Here is a 14,462-nt window from a genome sequence, read left to right as displayed (position 1 = left end):
ATAACCCGGTCCCTATCCTTGAGTGAGCTGCGGGATACGCGAAAAGACTTTGGCCGCCGTATAGGTGAGCATATTATCACCTGGCTCCTCCGATGCTGGGACAATGGGGCTACTGGCTTGGAATTAGAAGGTAGGGAAGCCAAGCAGCTGGGATCGCTTGCCAGGGAAGGTGGCATTGCCAAGGCAATTGGAAAAGGGACACAAGCCATCAGCCTCTGGAGGCAACTCCTGTCAAGTGTGAAGGAAAGGTACCCCTTTAAGGAAGATGTTATATGTCAATCAAGCAAGTGGACCACCATGGAAAGAGGTATCCAATATCTGAGGGAATTAGCTGTGCTAGAGACGATTCATCATGACCCGGACAACCCACAATTACCCAAAGATCCAGACGAAGTCCAATGCACACGACCCATGTGGCAGAAGTTTGCACGGGGCGTACCATCGTCCTATGCCAACGCATTGGCAATAATGGCCTGGAAAGACGAAGAGGCACCGACAGTGGATGAAGTGGCTCGCCAACTCCGTCAATACGAAGAAAATCTCTCCTCCTCCCTACAAGCCTGCATTGCGGCTGTGGAGAAGCTGTCCGAGGATTTCCAGCAATTCAAAGAGGATATGTCCTACTCCCCACCTGTAAGGACCAATGTCTCAGCTATTAGGAGTGAGCGTTCCTCTGCCCAAGAGAGAGAATATAGAAGGTACACACCGCGAGGTGCCCTGTGGTTTTACCTATGTGATCAGGGAGAGGACATGAGAAAATGGGATGGAAAACCTACCTCGGTCCTAGATGCACGGGTACGTGAGCTGCGAGGAAAAACCACCACAAAAGGGGATTCTACCAGGAAAAATGCTGCTCCAGTTTCCAAACAGAGTAGAAGGGCTGATTTTATTTCCGATCCTCTTGAAGGGAATTCTGAGCCAATTTTACGAGAAGTGAATACTGAATACTCTGACCAGAATTAGAGGGGCCCTGCCTCCAGCCAGGTGGAGGAAAGGGATAACTGGGTCTATTGGACTGAGTGGATTCGATGGCCTGGCACGTCAGAACCACAGGAGTACAAGGCTCTAGTAGACACCGGCGCACAGTGCACTCTAATGCCATCAAGTTATAAAGGGGCAGAACCCATTTGTATTTCTGGTGTGACAGGGGGATCTCAAGAGTTAACTGTATTGGAAGCTGAAGTAAGCCTAACTGGAAATGAATGGCAGAAACACCCCATCGTGACTGGTCCAGAGGCTCTGTGTATCCTTGGCATAGACTATCTCAGGAGGGGGTATTTTAAGGACCCGAAGGGGTATCGATGGGCTTTCGGTATAGCTGCCTTGGAGACGGAGGGAATTGAACAGCTGTCTACCCTGCCTGGTCTCTCTCAAGACCCTTCGATTGTGGGGTTGCTCAAGGTTGAAGAACAACAAGTGCCAATTGCTACCACAACGGTGCACCAGCGGCAATATCGCACCAACCGAGACTCCCTGATTCCCATCCACAAGTTGATTCGCCAACTGGAGAGCCAAGGAGTGATCAGCAAAACTTGCTCACCCTTTAATAGTCCCATATGGCCAGTGCGGAAGTCTAATGGGGAGTGTGTAGGGTTCGGTGTTCGGAAGATCTCGCTATGTCACAGAAAGTTAGAGGGTTAGTCGCAGCCTTATGATGTGTCTGTAATCCCGCCTACCCTTGTTACTATAAAAGGAATTGACTGCGCAATAAAAGGTGGAAGTTGGCGCTCACACTGTGTGTGTTATCTGTCTCTTTCCCTGATCTGGGGGGTGATCAGTGATCTAATCATGACACCGTGATATGCGGCGAGCGCTACAGGAGTGGAGACTAACAGTTGACTATTGCGGCCTGAATGAAGTTACACCACCGCTGAGTGCTGCCGTTCCAGATATGCTAGAACTTCAATACGAACTAGAGTCAAAGGCAGCCAAGTGGTATGCCACAATTGACATTGCTAATGCATTTTTCTCAATCCCTCTGGCAGCAGAGTGTCATCCACAATTTGCCTTTACTTGGAGGGGTGTCCAGTACACTTGGAATCAATTGCCCCAGGGGTGGAAACACAGCCCCACCATTTGCCATGGACTAATCCAGGCTGCACTGGAAAAAGGTGAAGCTCCGGAACACCTGCAATACATTGATGACATCATCGTATGGGGCAACACGGCAGAAGAAGTCTTTGAGAAAGGGAAGAAAATAATCCAAATCCTTCTGAAAGCCGGTTTTGCCATAAACAAAAGGAAGGTCAGGGGACCTGCACAGGAGATCCAGTTTTTGGGAATAAAATGGCAAGATGGACGTCGTCAGATCCCAATGGATGTGATCAACAAAATAGCAGCTATGTCTCCCCCGACTAATAAAAAGGCAACACAGGCCTTCTTAGGTGTCGTGGGGTTTTGGAGAATGCATATTCCGGATTACAGTTTGATTGTAAGCCCTCTCTATCAAGTGACCCAGAAGAAGAACGATTTTAAATGGGGCCCTGAACAACAACAAGCCTTTGAACAAATTAAACAGGAGATTGTTCATGCCGTAGCCCTTGGACCAGTCCGGACAGGACAAGATGTTAAAAATGTGCTCTATACTGCAGCTGGGGAGAATGGCCCTACCTGGAGCCTCTGGCAGAAAGCACCCAAGGAGACCCGAGGCCGACCCCTGGGGTTTTGGAGTCGGGGATACAGAGGATCCGAGGCTCGCTATACTCCAACTGAAAAAGAGATATTGGCAGCATATGAAGGAGTTCGAGCTGCCTCAGAAGTGGTTGGTACTGAAACACAGCTCCTCTTAGCACCCCGACTGCCAGTGCTGGGCTGGATGTTCAAAGGGAGGGTCTCCTCTACACATCACGCGACTGATGCCACGTGGAGTACGTGGATCGCACTGATCACACAACGGGCTCATATTGGAAACCCCAGTCACCCAGGAATTTTAGAAGTGAACACGGACTGGCCAGAAGGCAAAGATTTTGGAATGTCGCCAGAGGAGGAGGTGGCATGTGCTGAAGAAGCCCCGCTGTATAATAAACTGCCAGAAAATGAGAGGCAATATGCCCTGTTCCCTGATGGGTCCTGTCGCATTGTGGGAAAGCATCGAAGGTGGAAGGCTGCTGTATGGAGTCCTACACGACAAGTCGCAGAAACTGCTGAAGGAGAAGGTGAATCGAGTCAGTTTGCAGAGGTGAAAGCCATCCAGCTAGCGTTAGATATTGCTGAAAGAGAGAAGTGGCCAGTGCTCTATCTCTATACTGACTCCTGGATGGTGGCAAATGCCCTGTGGGGGTGGTTACAGCAATGGAAGCAGAGCAACTGGCAGCGCAGAGGTAAACCCATTTGGGCTGCCGCACTGTGGCAAGATATTGCGTCCCGGCTAGAGAATCTGGTTGTAAAAGTACGTCATGTAGATGCTCATGTACCCAAGGGTCGGGCCACTGAAGAACATCGAAACAACCAACAGGTGGATCAGGCTGCCAAGATTGAAGTGGCTCAGGTGGACCTGGACTGGCAACATAAGGGTGAGCTACTTATGGCTCGATGGGCCCATGATACTTCAGGCCATCAGGAAAGAGATGCAACATATAGATGGGCTCGAGATCGAGGGGTGGACCTGACCATGGACACTATCGCGCAGGTTATCCATGAATGTGAAACATGTACTGCAATTAAGCAAGCCAAGCGGTTAAAGCCCCTGTGGTATGGAGGGCGATGGCTGAAATATAAATATGGGGAAGCCTGGCAGATTGACTATATCACACTCCCACAAACTCACCAAGGCAACTGCCATGTGCTTACAATGGTGGAAGCAACCACCGGATGGCTGGAAACATATTCTGTACCCCATGCCACTGCCCGGAACACTATCCTGGGCCTTGAGAAGCAGGTCTTGTGGCGACATGGCACCCCAGAAAGAATTGAGTCAGACAACAGGACTCATTTCCGAAACAACCTCATAGACACCTGGGCCAAAGAGCACAGCATTGAGTGGGTGTATCCTATCCCCTATCATGCACCAGCCTCTGGGAAAATGGAACGATACAATGGACTGTTAAAGACTACATTGAGAGCAATGGGGGGTGGAACTTTCAAACATTGGGATATACATTTAGCAAAAGCCACCTGGTTAGTCAACACCAGAGGATCTGCCAATCGGAGTGGCCCTGCCCAATCAGAATTTTTACATACTGTAGAAGGGGATAAAGTCCCTGTAGTGCACATGAAAAACATGTTAGGGAAAACAGTCTGGGTTACTCCTGCCTCAGGCAAAGGTAAACCCATTCGTGGGATTGCTTTTGCTCAAGGGCCTGGGTGCACTTGGTGGGTGATGCGAAAAGATGGAGAAGTCCGATGTGTGCCTCAAGGGGATTTGATTTTAGGTGAGAATAGCCAGAATTAAACTGTATGATATTAGTTGCTATATAACCCTGCTACTGTATGTTATCATTACTATAATTGTTATATGCTATATCCATAGTACTATAGTAAGAATCACTTGGATCAAGCAAGAAAGAACTGCGATAAAACTGAGCAAAGCGCAGTAGTGATGGAACCAGAACTGACTCCAGCATGCAACAATCCAACGGTGCACACCATCCTCCTGCTGCGTCAAATGTCACCTGCTCGTCACACTGCACAGAAGCCCAATTCTGCTCTACCGACTGAGAGGACTTTGCACCATGCCTCCTGCCCAGACAGACTGGTATGACAGATGGAGCCCAGAGTCGGAAACTAAATGAACTCAACAAACGTTTTATGAACGTAACCCATGAACTAAAGGAATGATATCTCTGTGTGTGTATACTTATATATATATATATATATATATATATCATTGTTCATATGTCTCAAAGGGATGGAAAGGTGGTGATGATTGATCAGGATGTAACTAAAGGTATGGGAACTGAGCATGACGTCAATGGTATAGAATAAGGGGTGGATACTGTCCTGGTTTCAGCTGGGATGTAGTTAACTGTCTTCCTAGTAGCTGGTACAGTGCTATGTTTTGAGTTCAGTATGTGAAGAATGTTGATAACACTGATGTTTTCAGTTGTTGCTCAGTAGTGTTTAGACTAGAGTCAAGGATTTTTCAGCTTCTCATGCCCAGCCAGGGCACCTGACCCAAACTGGCCAACAGTGTATTCCATACCGTGGGACGTCCCATCTAGTTTAGGAACTGGGAAGGGGGGGGGGGAATCGCCGCTTGGGGACTGGCTGGGTGTCGGTCGGCGGGTGGTGAGCAATTGCCCTGCGCATCATTTGTACATTCCAATCCTTTTATTACTACTGCTGTCATCTTATTAGTGTTATCATTATCATTATTAGTTTCTTCTTTTCTGTTCTATTAAACCGTTCTTATCTCAACCCAGGAGTTTTACTTCTTTTCCTGATTTTCTCCCCCATCCCACTGGATGGGGGGGAGTGAGTGAGTGGCTGCGTGGTGCTTAGTTGCTGGCTGGGGTTAAACCACGACCCCCCCCCTCCCTTTTAAAGGTATAAGCCAATACGCCAACGAGTAATTTGGCTGATTGGACAGTGGATTTCTGTAAAATTCAAATCGGACTTGAGGCCTATTTTATATGAGGCAATTCGTAACTTGCTTCAAGACCAAGACTTAGTGGTAAGTATAAGCAAGTAGTGTTTTGGATTACACATTTGTTCTGTAAACACAGGTGAAACATACATACCATACCTTATGTAAACTTGGTTGAAAACTTCATAACATCACACCTTGAAGTCTGTTGTGTCTTGCAAAGGATAATCTGTTGGGAAGTTGTGGGGATGTTTAATTGTGGAGATGTTGAAAAATAAGATCAAAGACATGAAACAAACACTTAAGATGTTCACTCGGTGATGGCTTCAGTGGGAAAATGAATGGCAATAGCAACAGTCTCTCTTTTTTGTAAGAGAGTCGTGAAGCATCTTGAGATAATTTATAAACAAATGAACACTTTGTGTAGATAAAATAGAGTTATTGTGTTACTAGTATCTGCAGTATACAATATTTAAGCGTCAACATAGTTATCATCTGCTGGCAGGATATGATAAATGGCATTGGTTGCTAAGCTGGTTGAGTACTGTTCTGTGGTTTTAAGCTAAAATTTCAGTTTGCCAGCAGGTGAGGTTGAGAAGCTTGTTTTTGCAGTTGTTTTTTTTTATTATTTATTTTTAAGCAAACTGACCTAACAGCTACTCAACAAATAAAACAAACCAACCTAGCTAGTTTGTTAGTTAAATATTAGTAATTGGCAGTCTAACAGTTATTTCTGTGATTCCAGACAGCTTTAGCAAAGCAGGATGGATTTCTGTGTCAGTGTTGTGACTGTTTTCAGTTAATGCTTTCTGAACATCTACCAGGGAAGAACATGCTAACTTGTTGAGTTTATTTGATTCTGTGCTTTTTGAGTGACAGCAAGCCATGAGATAATCCCAAGTTAAACTCCTTTGTTGCAAGATTTTTTATCACAGGCTAGATATCTCCTTGTTTAATTCTTTCTTGGCCTTCATGAAGATTTTGCCTGAGTAATTTCTCCAGGTGGTATCACTTTAGCAATGCCAAATAAACTGTAAAGGATACGAAAATAAAAGCAAATGAAAATATTTCTGAGTTGAACTAACTGCACTTCTTAGAGTGACAGAACACACAGGATAATTCAGTTGCCAAAACAGCAACTGGTTTGATATTTTCAGGTATTATGTTGATAATCAAAATAATGTTTAATGGACATGTGTGATGCTTCTTGGCTTTTGTCTTTCAGGTCCGTATTGAGACAGCTACGACGCTGAAGTTAAATATCCTTTTAATAGCAAAGATGTTTGATTAGGTCTTAATTCAGAGCTACTGGAAAATAAACAATTTTAAACTTACTACCAAATTCTTCACATTATAATTGTTGTGTATCCACAGAATATTTGCTTATTTGAGTCTCATATCCATCTGCAATCTGTATTATTTTTCTTTAATGGTTGTTTACCTGTAGATGACTTTGAGTTTAAAACTGACCAGTTTTTACCGGTAAGAGCATTTATATGGGCATTTTCTGATGAGCAGATAGATCCATAGAAGAAAGCAGGAAAAAATAATTTCCAATTTCATCTTAAACCAGACTATTTAGTAATCTCTGTGTGTGTGTGTGTGTGTGTGTGTATAATTTTTTTAGTCTTCATAGCCCAAAGCATGTAAAGACTCATGCTCTTGCTATTAAGGTTGTTAATGTGCAATATATAGACAGATGATTCAAACCCTTTTAGTATCATGACTATTACACCTTCCTATCATTGTGTTTAGTACTATATACATCGTGTGTTATCAGATGCTAAGTTTCTTCATGCTAAGACAGTATGAACACTGTCTTTAACAAATAAGTCTCCTCACCAGCGTGACTTACTTTCTAGTATGCCTGTTTCACACAGTACTTCCCAACCTGCTGTTTCACACAAATATTAAATATAAGTGTGTGGTTAAAATAGTGCCTTAAAAACATAGACTTTCTTGGTCTCCTATATTCATGTTCTTTACAGTGGTGACTGCTGCTGACATTAAGTAAACAATGACATGATAGCCATGACTACAGCAAATATTGATCACTCAAATTTAGCAGGTGCTTTTTTTTTCTTCTTTGATTATGACCTCCATGTTAATTGCAACTCTGGGAACAAACAAAACAAAAAATGCAGAGTGCATCTGTACTGTAAACACTGGAATTTTTTAAGCTGTCTTTTTCAGTTCATTATCTAAATTTTATCTACTGACCCAAAAGCTGGAAGACCATACCTTTGCTCTGACCCTAACAAAGTGTTTCTTCTGGAGAGATGGCCTTCATATTTACAGAACTTTATCTGTGAAGTCACATTTATACTGACCAAAATATGAAAATTATATATGTTCATACTGATCACGTGCTTGAACTGTTATGCAAGAGCATATCTGAATTATTTTATCTTGTTCAGGCTAGTGTGCATTTATCCAAATGAAAGAGTAACATTTTGCACACGTTGTTAATGTCTTTCAAAGTTCATAGATGTCTTAGTGTTGTAAGCATACGGGAAAATCACCATTTCATGTCACCAGTTGTATTTTTGATGGTCTAATCTGTAGTTTCTTTTGTTTTTTTTTTTAAGTATCTGGAATCCATGTTTACACTGTTCTTTCAGCTACTTCAGGAAGTAACAGAATGTGACACCAAAATGCATGTTCTTCATGTTCTGTCTTGTGTGATTGAAAGAGTCAATATGCAGGTATTTTTTTTATAGACTTCAAACAGTGTTAGCTTTGTACTAAGAACACAGAGGACTTCTTAATGTTTTTGGCTTATACAAAAGTAGTAGAAAAATGTCATTGATAGGCTGGTTATTGTTATGGTAGATGCCTGCGTTATTTGCTTTATGTGGTTCTCTTCTCACTTTTAATTACTCATTTATCTTTTCTGTAATATGTTCTTGCTCAGTTACTACTTCATTTACTATATTTTTTGCATTGACTCACCTTTTGGAGTTGTCATGGCTTAAGCCCAGCTGGCAGCAAAGCACCACAAAGCTGCTCGCTCACTCCTCCCCCCCCCCCCCGGCCCTGGTGGGATGAGGAGGAGAAAATATAAAGAAAAGCTCATGGGTCGAGACAAGGACAGGGAGGGATCACTCACCACTTATGGTCACGGGCAAAAGACAGGCTCAACTTGGGGAAAAAACAACATCAATTTAATTTACTACCAATCAAATCAAAACAAGGACACTGAGAAGTAAAACCAAACCTTAGAACACCTTCCCCCCACCCCTCCCTCCTTCCCGGCTCAACTCCACTCCCGGGTCTCTCTACCTCCTCCCCCCCCCCCAGCAGTGCAGCGGGATGGGGGATGGGGTTGGGGTCAGCTCGCCACACACTGTCTCTGTCTCTGTTGCTCCTTCCACCTCAGAGGGAGGACTCCTCACTCTTCTCCTGCTCCAGGGTGGGGTCCCTCCCATGGGAGACAGTCCTTCACATACTTCTCCAGCATGAGTCCTTCCCTCGGGCTGCAGTCCTTCACTAACTGCTCCAGCATGGGTCCTTTCTGTGGGCCACAGTCCTTCAGGCGCAGGCTGCTCCAGCAAGGGCTTTCCCATGGAGTCACGGCCATCTTTGGGGGCATCTGACTGCTCCGGCGTGGGCTCCTCCACGGGCTGCAGGTGGGCATCTGCTCCACCACTCACGTCCATGGGCTGCAGGGGGACAGCCTGCTGTCTAACCACGGGTTGCAGGGGCATCACCTCCTCTGGCGCACCTCCTCCCCCTTCTTCACTGACCTTGATGTGTGGATAGGTGTGACGTGCGGAAAACAGACTCCACAATCAGTGAGATGATTGTAAAGTAGTGTGATGGGTTGACCCTGGCTGGATGCCAGGTGACCACCAAAGCCGTTCTATCACTCCCCCATCCTCAGCTGGACAGGGGAGAGAAAAATATAACAAAAAAGCTTGCGGGTCGAGATAAGGACAGGAGAGATCATTCACCAATTACCGTCACGGGCAAAACAGACTCAATTTGGGAAAATTAACTCAATTTATTACAAATCAACCAGAGTACGGTAATGAGAAATAAAACCAAATCTCAGAACACCTTCCCTCCACCCCTCCCTTCTTCCCGGGCACAACTTCACTCCCGGATTTCTCCACCAAGCCCCCCCAGCGGCACAGGGGGACAGGGATGGGGTTTACGGTCATCACACGTTATTTTCTGCCGCTTCATCCTCCTCAAGGTGAGGGCTCATCACACTCTTCCCCTGCTCCAGCGTGGGGTCCCACCCACGGGAGACAGTCCTCCACAAACTTCTCCAACGTGGGCCATTCCCATGGGCTGCAGTTCTTCACAAACTGCTCCAGCATGGGTCCTTTCCACGGTGTGCAGTCCTTCAGGAGCACACTGCTCCAGCGTGGGTCCCCCACGGGGTCACAAGTCCTGCCAGAAAACCTGCTCCAACGTGGGCTCCTCTCTCCACAGATCCGCAGGTCCTGCCAGGATCCTGCTCCAGCGCAGGGTTCCCACAGGGTCACAGCCTCCTTCGGGAATCCACCTGCTCCAGCGTGGGGTCCTCCCCGGGCTGCAGGTGGATATCTGCTCCACCATGGACCTCCCTGGACTGCAGGGGGACAGCCTGCCTCACCAGAGTCTTCTCCACGGGCTGCAGGGGAATCTTCTCTCTGGCGCCTGGAGCATCTCCTCCCCCTCCTTCTTCACTGACCTTGGTGTCTGCAGGGTTGTTTCTCTCTCATATTCTCACTCCTCTCTCCAGCTGCCCTTTCCTGTCTGTCCCAGCAACTTTTTTTCCTTCTTAAAAATGTTATCACAGAGGCGTTACCACTATCGCTGATTGGCTCGGCCTTGGCCGGCGGCGGGTCCGTCTTAGAGCCAGCTGGTATGGGCTCGTTCTCTCTCGAACACAGGGGAAGCTTCCAGCAGCTTCTTACAGAAGCCACCCCTGTAACCCCCCCCCGCTACGAAAACCTTGCCACATAAAACCAATACAAGTAGGTATGTTCATTCAGCGCTGGGCAGCACGGGGGGTAGTCCCACCAAAGTCGTGCGCGCCTGATTTGGCAGTTCGCTTTAAATTTATACAGTCAAGTGTTACATATGCATAGAGTTTCGCAATACGCCTATACATAGGCATTACCTATCCCCGCTTCATATTAAAATTAGCTCTAGGAAGTCATTTCCATAGTCTCCTCTCAACTGCGCTTGCGCAGTGCCTCCTTATGGTGGTCGTCTGGTGGTCGTGAAGATGAAGGCTGTATGTCTTCTTCACGGTGAACTCTTAACCTTCTTTCCCTGCGCAGACTCACTTGTCCCTTGGCATTTGTCCAAATCACAAGGTCGGTCTTGGCTGGTTCTTGGAGCCACTGCTGCTTCTTATCAGGGACTATCTCCTGTCCCAGCCAGCCTCAACAATGCAAACGTTAAACATCACTTCTCATCCCCTTGGGCCATGTGTACCTCTATTGAAACTTCTTTAACTTCATTATAAGCTAGATAATTTGTAAACAATTCCTCTCTACATTCATATATCTACTATATCTACTAAGGTTCCTTTGGTTCCCCATCTCAGGTGTTTCTCTCACATTCCAATCTCATCCCCTGCTGCAGGTTCCCCTTCTTAAATCTGTTCTCCCAGAGGCGCTACCACTGTCACTGATTGGGTCAGCCTTGGCCAGAGGCGGGTCCGACTTGGAGCCGGGGAAGCTTCTAGCAGGTTCTCAGAAGAGCCACCCCTGTAGCCCCCTTCCCCGCTACCAAAACCCTGCCACACAAACTCAAAACAGGAGTACAGAATGACTTCCACTGCTTATCTTAATGCATTTCTTGCAATTTTTTTATTTATTTCCATTTTCATTTCTAATTGTCTCATATTTGAGATACAGTATTTTATTAAACCTTACATATTAAAAGAGACATTGTGGGGGACAAAATGCTTTACATTCCCAGGGACTCTGCAGTTAAATTTGTAATCTGTCATTGGCACCGATATGGATCATGATTGCCTACACAGCATTCTCTTTAACTGCATGCAAAGTTTCAAGTTCAGATTCTCAATTTTCAGTACTTCCTTCTTAGTGTTAAAGTATATTCTTCAGCTTAAACAAAGAAATTGAAGATGTTTTTGCAGAAATAAAAATTAATTGTTGACTGTTTTTGGTTTTTTTTCTGGTACTACTGTATTAAGGACAGAGATAATGCATGGTTTGGAGCTTATCTCCTCTTTCTACAAGTAGTCCTGTCTGAGAGCCAAATTTAGCTTTCTTAATTGTCCCTTGTAGGAAAAGTCGTGACAGCAGATTTCCCTGCATTTTAGATCAGTTGGAGAAGCAGCAGAAAAAAACCCAAGTTGAGTAAGATCCTTTATGAGTCTGTTAAGTTTAATTCATAATTAAATACTTCAGAAGACAAATGGATTAACCCTTTAGTATTGTAGAGCATAATAGAAAAAATTTAGGTTAGGACAAACCTCTGGAGGTTATGTAGTCCAACCCCTGCTCAAAGCATGTATAACTTCAGAGGTTATTCAGCATTATTTTTTCCTGGGACTGTTTCTGGTCATCTTAGAGGATGCAGTTATTCAGGAATCCTGTCTAATTGAAGAACATAACTGAAGTTGTTTTCATATTATTATCAAAGTAAGTATTGTTTGTGTTCTATTTACTACTTAAGCCTGATTGTCATGCACAAATGTTACCATAGGTAATAGGTTCTTTTCAAACCCCTGTGCAGTCAGAAGTCACTTCAGTCACAGAGTATGGAATATGGTGTTTTAGGAAGAGGAAAGAGTAAATTAAAGCAAACTGTATTTTTCCTGTGACAAAAGCAGCTCCTAAATCTTTCAGAAATTATGCCTGGGATAAATTAATGACCTTATTTCACACATTAAGATAAAAATTTGTGTTCTGCATTTCAGATACGACCATATGTAGGATGTTTGGTTCAGTATTTGCCACTCCTTTGGAAACAGAGTGAGGAGCACAATATGCTACGGTGTGCAATTCTAACCACCCTTATCCATCTTGTTCAGGTAAAGTGTTGGAATCACATAAATGTTGCCAGTATCTCCTTCAGTTCTTTCTCAGACATGCCTTCATGTTCTGTGTGTGTATATTAAGGTGTAAGGTATATTTTTTTCTTTTAGAGGCTATTTCTAAATGCTGTTCAGTCTTATAATAAAGACATGGTTCTCTGATAGTGGAGGTAAACATGGCTAATGTTAAGTACTAAACTGTTTTGTTTCAAGGGGCTTATTCAGTAAAAGCAGTTCTTTAGGCAGATTTGCTTGTGTTCTGGAGGATTTTTGTTTTGGTTTTGTTATCTTGGAATTGTACCTCTTTAGTGCCTTTGTAGTCTATATAAAAGAGCTCATTCAGGCTTCCTTTATTTCCCAGCAGACATTTGGAGTGTCAGTCTGTTACAAATGTGTGTGGTTCAGACTTGATTCTACAACATAGGCACATCTGTTTCCCCATTGTTTCCATTCAGCTCCCAGGGATGTGGAGTTTTCTATTTTGGTTGCAAACTTTCTGTGAACATGAGCCATTTTTAAATCATAGGCCAAGATATGGGCCACCATAACAAGCTTCACTTTGCCTGTTCTTTAAATTTGCGTTTTAATTCAGATTAGTGTCAAATGTTTCTTGTTTAAATCATAACTGTTAGGTTTAATGTCTCTCAAGGGTGTTGTTGGCACTGACTAATTATGGGTCATCTTGTTTATTTAGAATTCCAATCCTTTTATTGTTACCATTTTTACCATTACCTTTTTACTGCATAACTCTGATACCTATAATGTCCTTTTGCAATGATTTCTGCAACATGTTTATATAGCATATGGGGGAAAAAATATTTTATTTTATCCCTTCTTGAATTTCCCAGCTTTTATGATGTTTTCTTCTGCTTTGTTTGTATGTTATATGTAATAGACATAATAGCAGCTCTGAGCTGCCTGCTTTGTTATATAATAGATTTGTATCACATCCCATTATTTGTATTTCAATCTTTGATTTTTTTTCTTCTTTTGAGTATTCATCTGTGCTCATAATTTTCTTTTTAACTATACTCGAATATCTCCTCTTTTTCAATGTCTGTTTTAAAACAGAATGGTCAGAACTATTAAAATATCTGTGAGCAAGGACTAGTATCACCTTACCTTTGTTTGTGACTGCGGCTTCTAAGTGCAATAATAAAAAAAGTGATAGTAATACTGAGAATAAAGTTGAACGTAGTTATTCTCAGATCATTTTTTTTCTGTAGATTTTTTTGTATATCTGTGTGTTGTAGGAAACTTTTCCTTTGCCAGAATATATTGCTTGCATTTATTAACATTAGGTTTCATTTGCCCGTAGTTGTTCATTTAGCTAAGTTTGTTTAGTTCACTTAGTGTCTTACAGTTCTCAAAACTCAAGAAATCTAGATAACTTTTGGTCCCAGATTTTGCTATATTGAGACGGGGAACCAAAGAAACCTTAGCAGATATAGTAGATATATGAATGTGGATAAGAATTGTTTACAAATTATCTAGCTTATAATGAAGTTAAAGAAGTTTCAATAGAGGTACACATGGCCCAAGGGGATGAGAAGTGATGTTTAACGTTTGCATTGTTGAGGCTGGCTGGGACAGGAGATAGTCCCTGATAAGAAGCAGCAGTGGCTCCAAGAACCAGCCAAGACCGACCTTGTGATTTGGACAAATGCCAAGGGACAAGTGAGTCTGCGCAGGGAAAGAAGGTTAAGAGTTCACCGTGAAGAAGACATACAGCCTTCATCTTCACGACCACCAGACGACCACCATAAGGAGGCACTGCGCAAGCGCAGTTGAGAGGAGACTATGGAAATGACTTCCTAGAGCTAATTTTAATATGAAGCGGGGATAGGTAATGCCTATGTATAGGCGTATTGCGAAACTCTATGCATATGTAACACTTGACTGTATAAATTTAAAGCGAACTGCCAAATCAGG

General features: G+C 43.7%; 1 protein-coding gene across 1 annotated transcript in view; it reads left to right on the top strand.

Moving 5' to 3' along the window:
- Nucleotides 1-14,462, top strand: part of LOC138683422 (importin-11-like) — a 109,744-nt gene that overhangs the window by 71,762 nt on the left and 23,520 nt on the right. Inside the window, 5 exon segments of the mRNA XM_069775139.1 lie at nt 5,485-5,611; nt 6,750-6,783; nt 6,966-7,006; nt 8,113-8,229; nt 12,414-12,527. Of these exon segments, the coding sequence (XP_069631240.1) occupies nt 5,485-5,611; nt 6,750-6,783; nt 6,966-7,006; nt 8,113-8,229; nt 12,414-12,527 (433 nt within the window).

The sequence above is a fragment of the Haliaeetus albicilla genome, chromosome W (assembly GCF_947461875.1).
Source record: "Haliaeetus albicilla chromosome W, bHalAlb1.1, whole genome shotgun sequence".
Taxonomy (NCBI): domain Eukaryota; kingdom Metazoa; phylum Chordata; class Aves; order Accipitriformes; family Accipitridae; genus Haliaeetus; species Haliaeetus albicilla.
The sequence above is the reverse complement of the archived record's forward strand: the minus strand, read 5'-3'. Positions and strand labels throughout refer to the sequence as shown.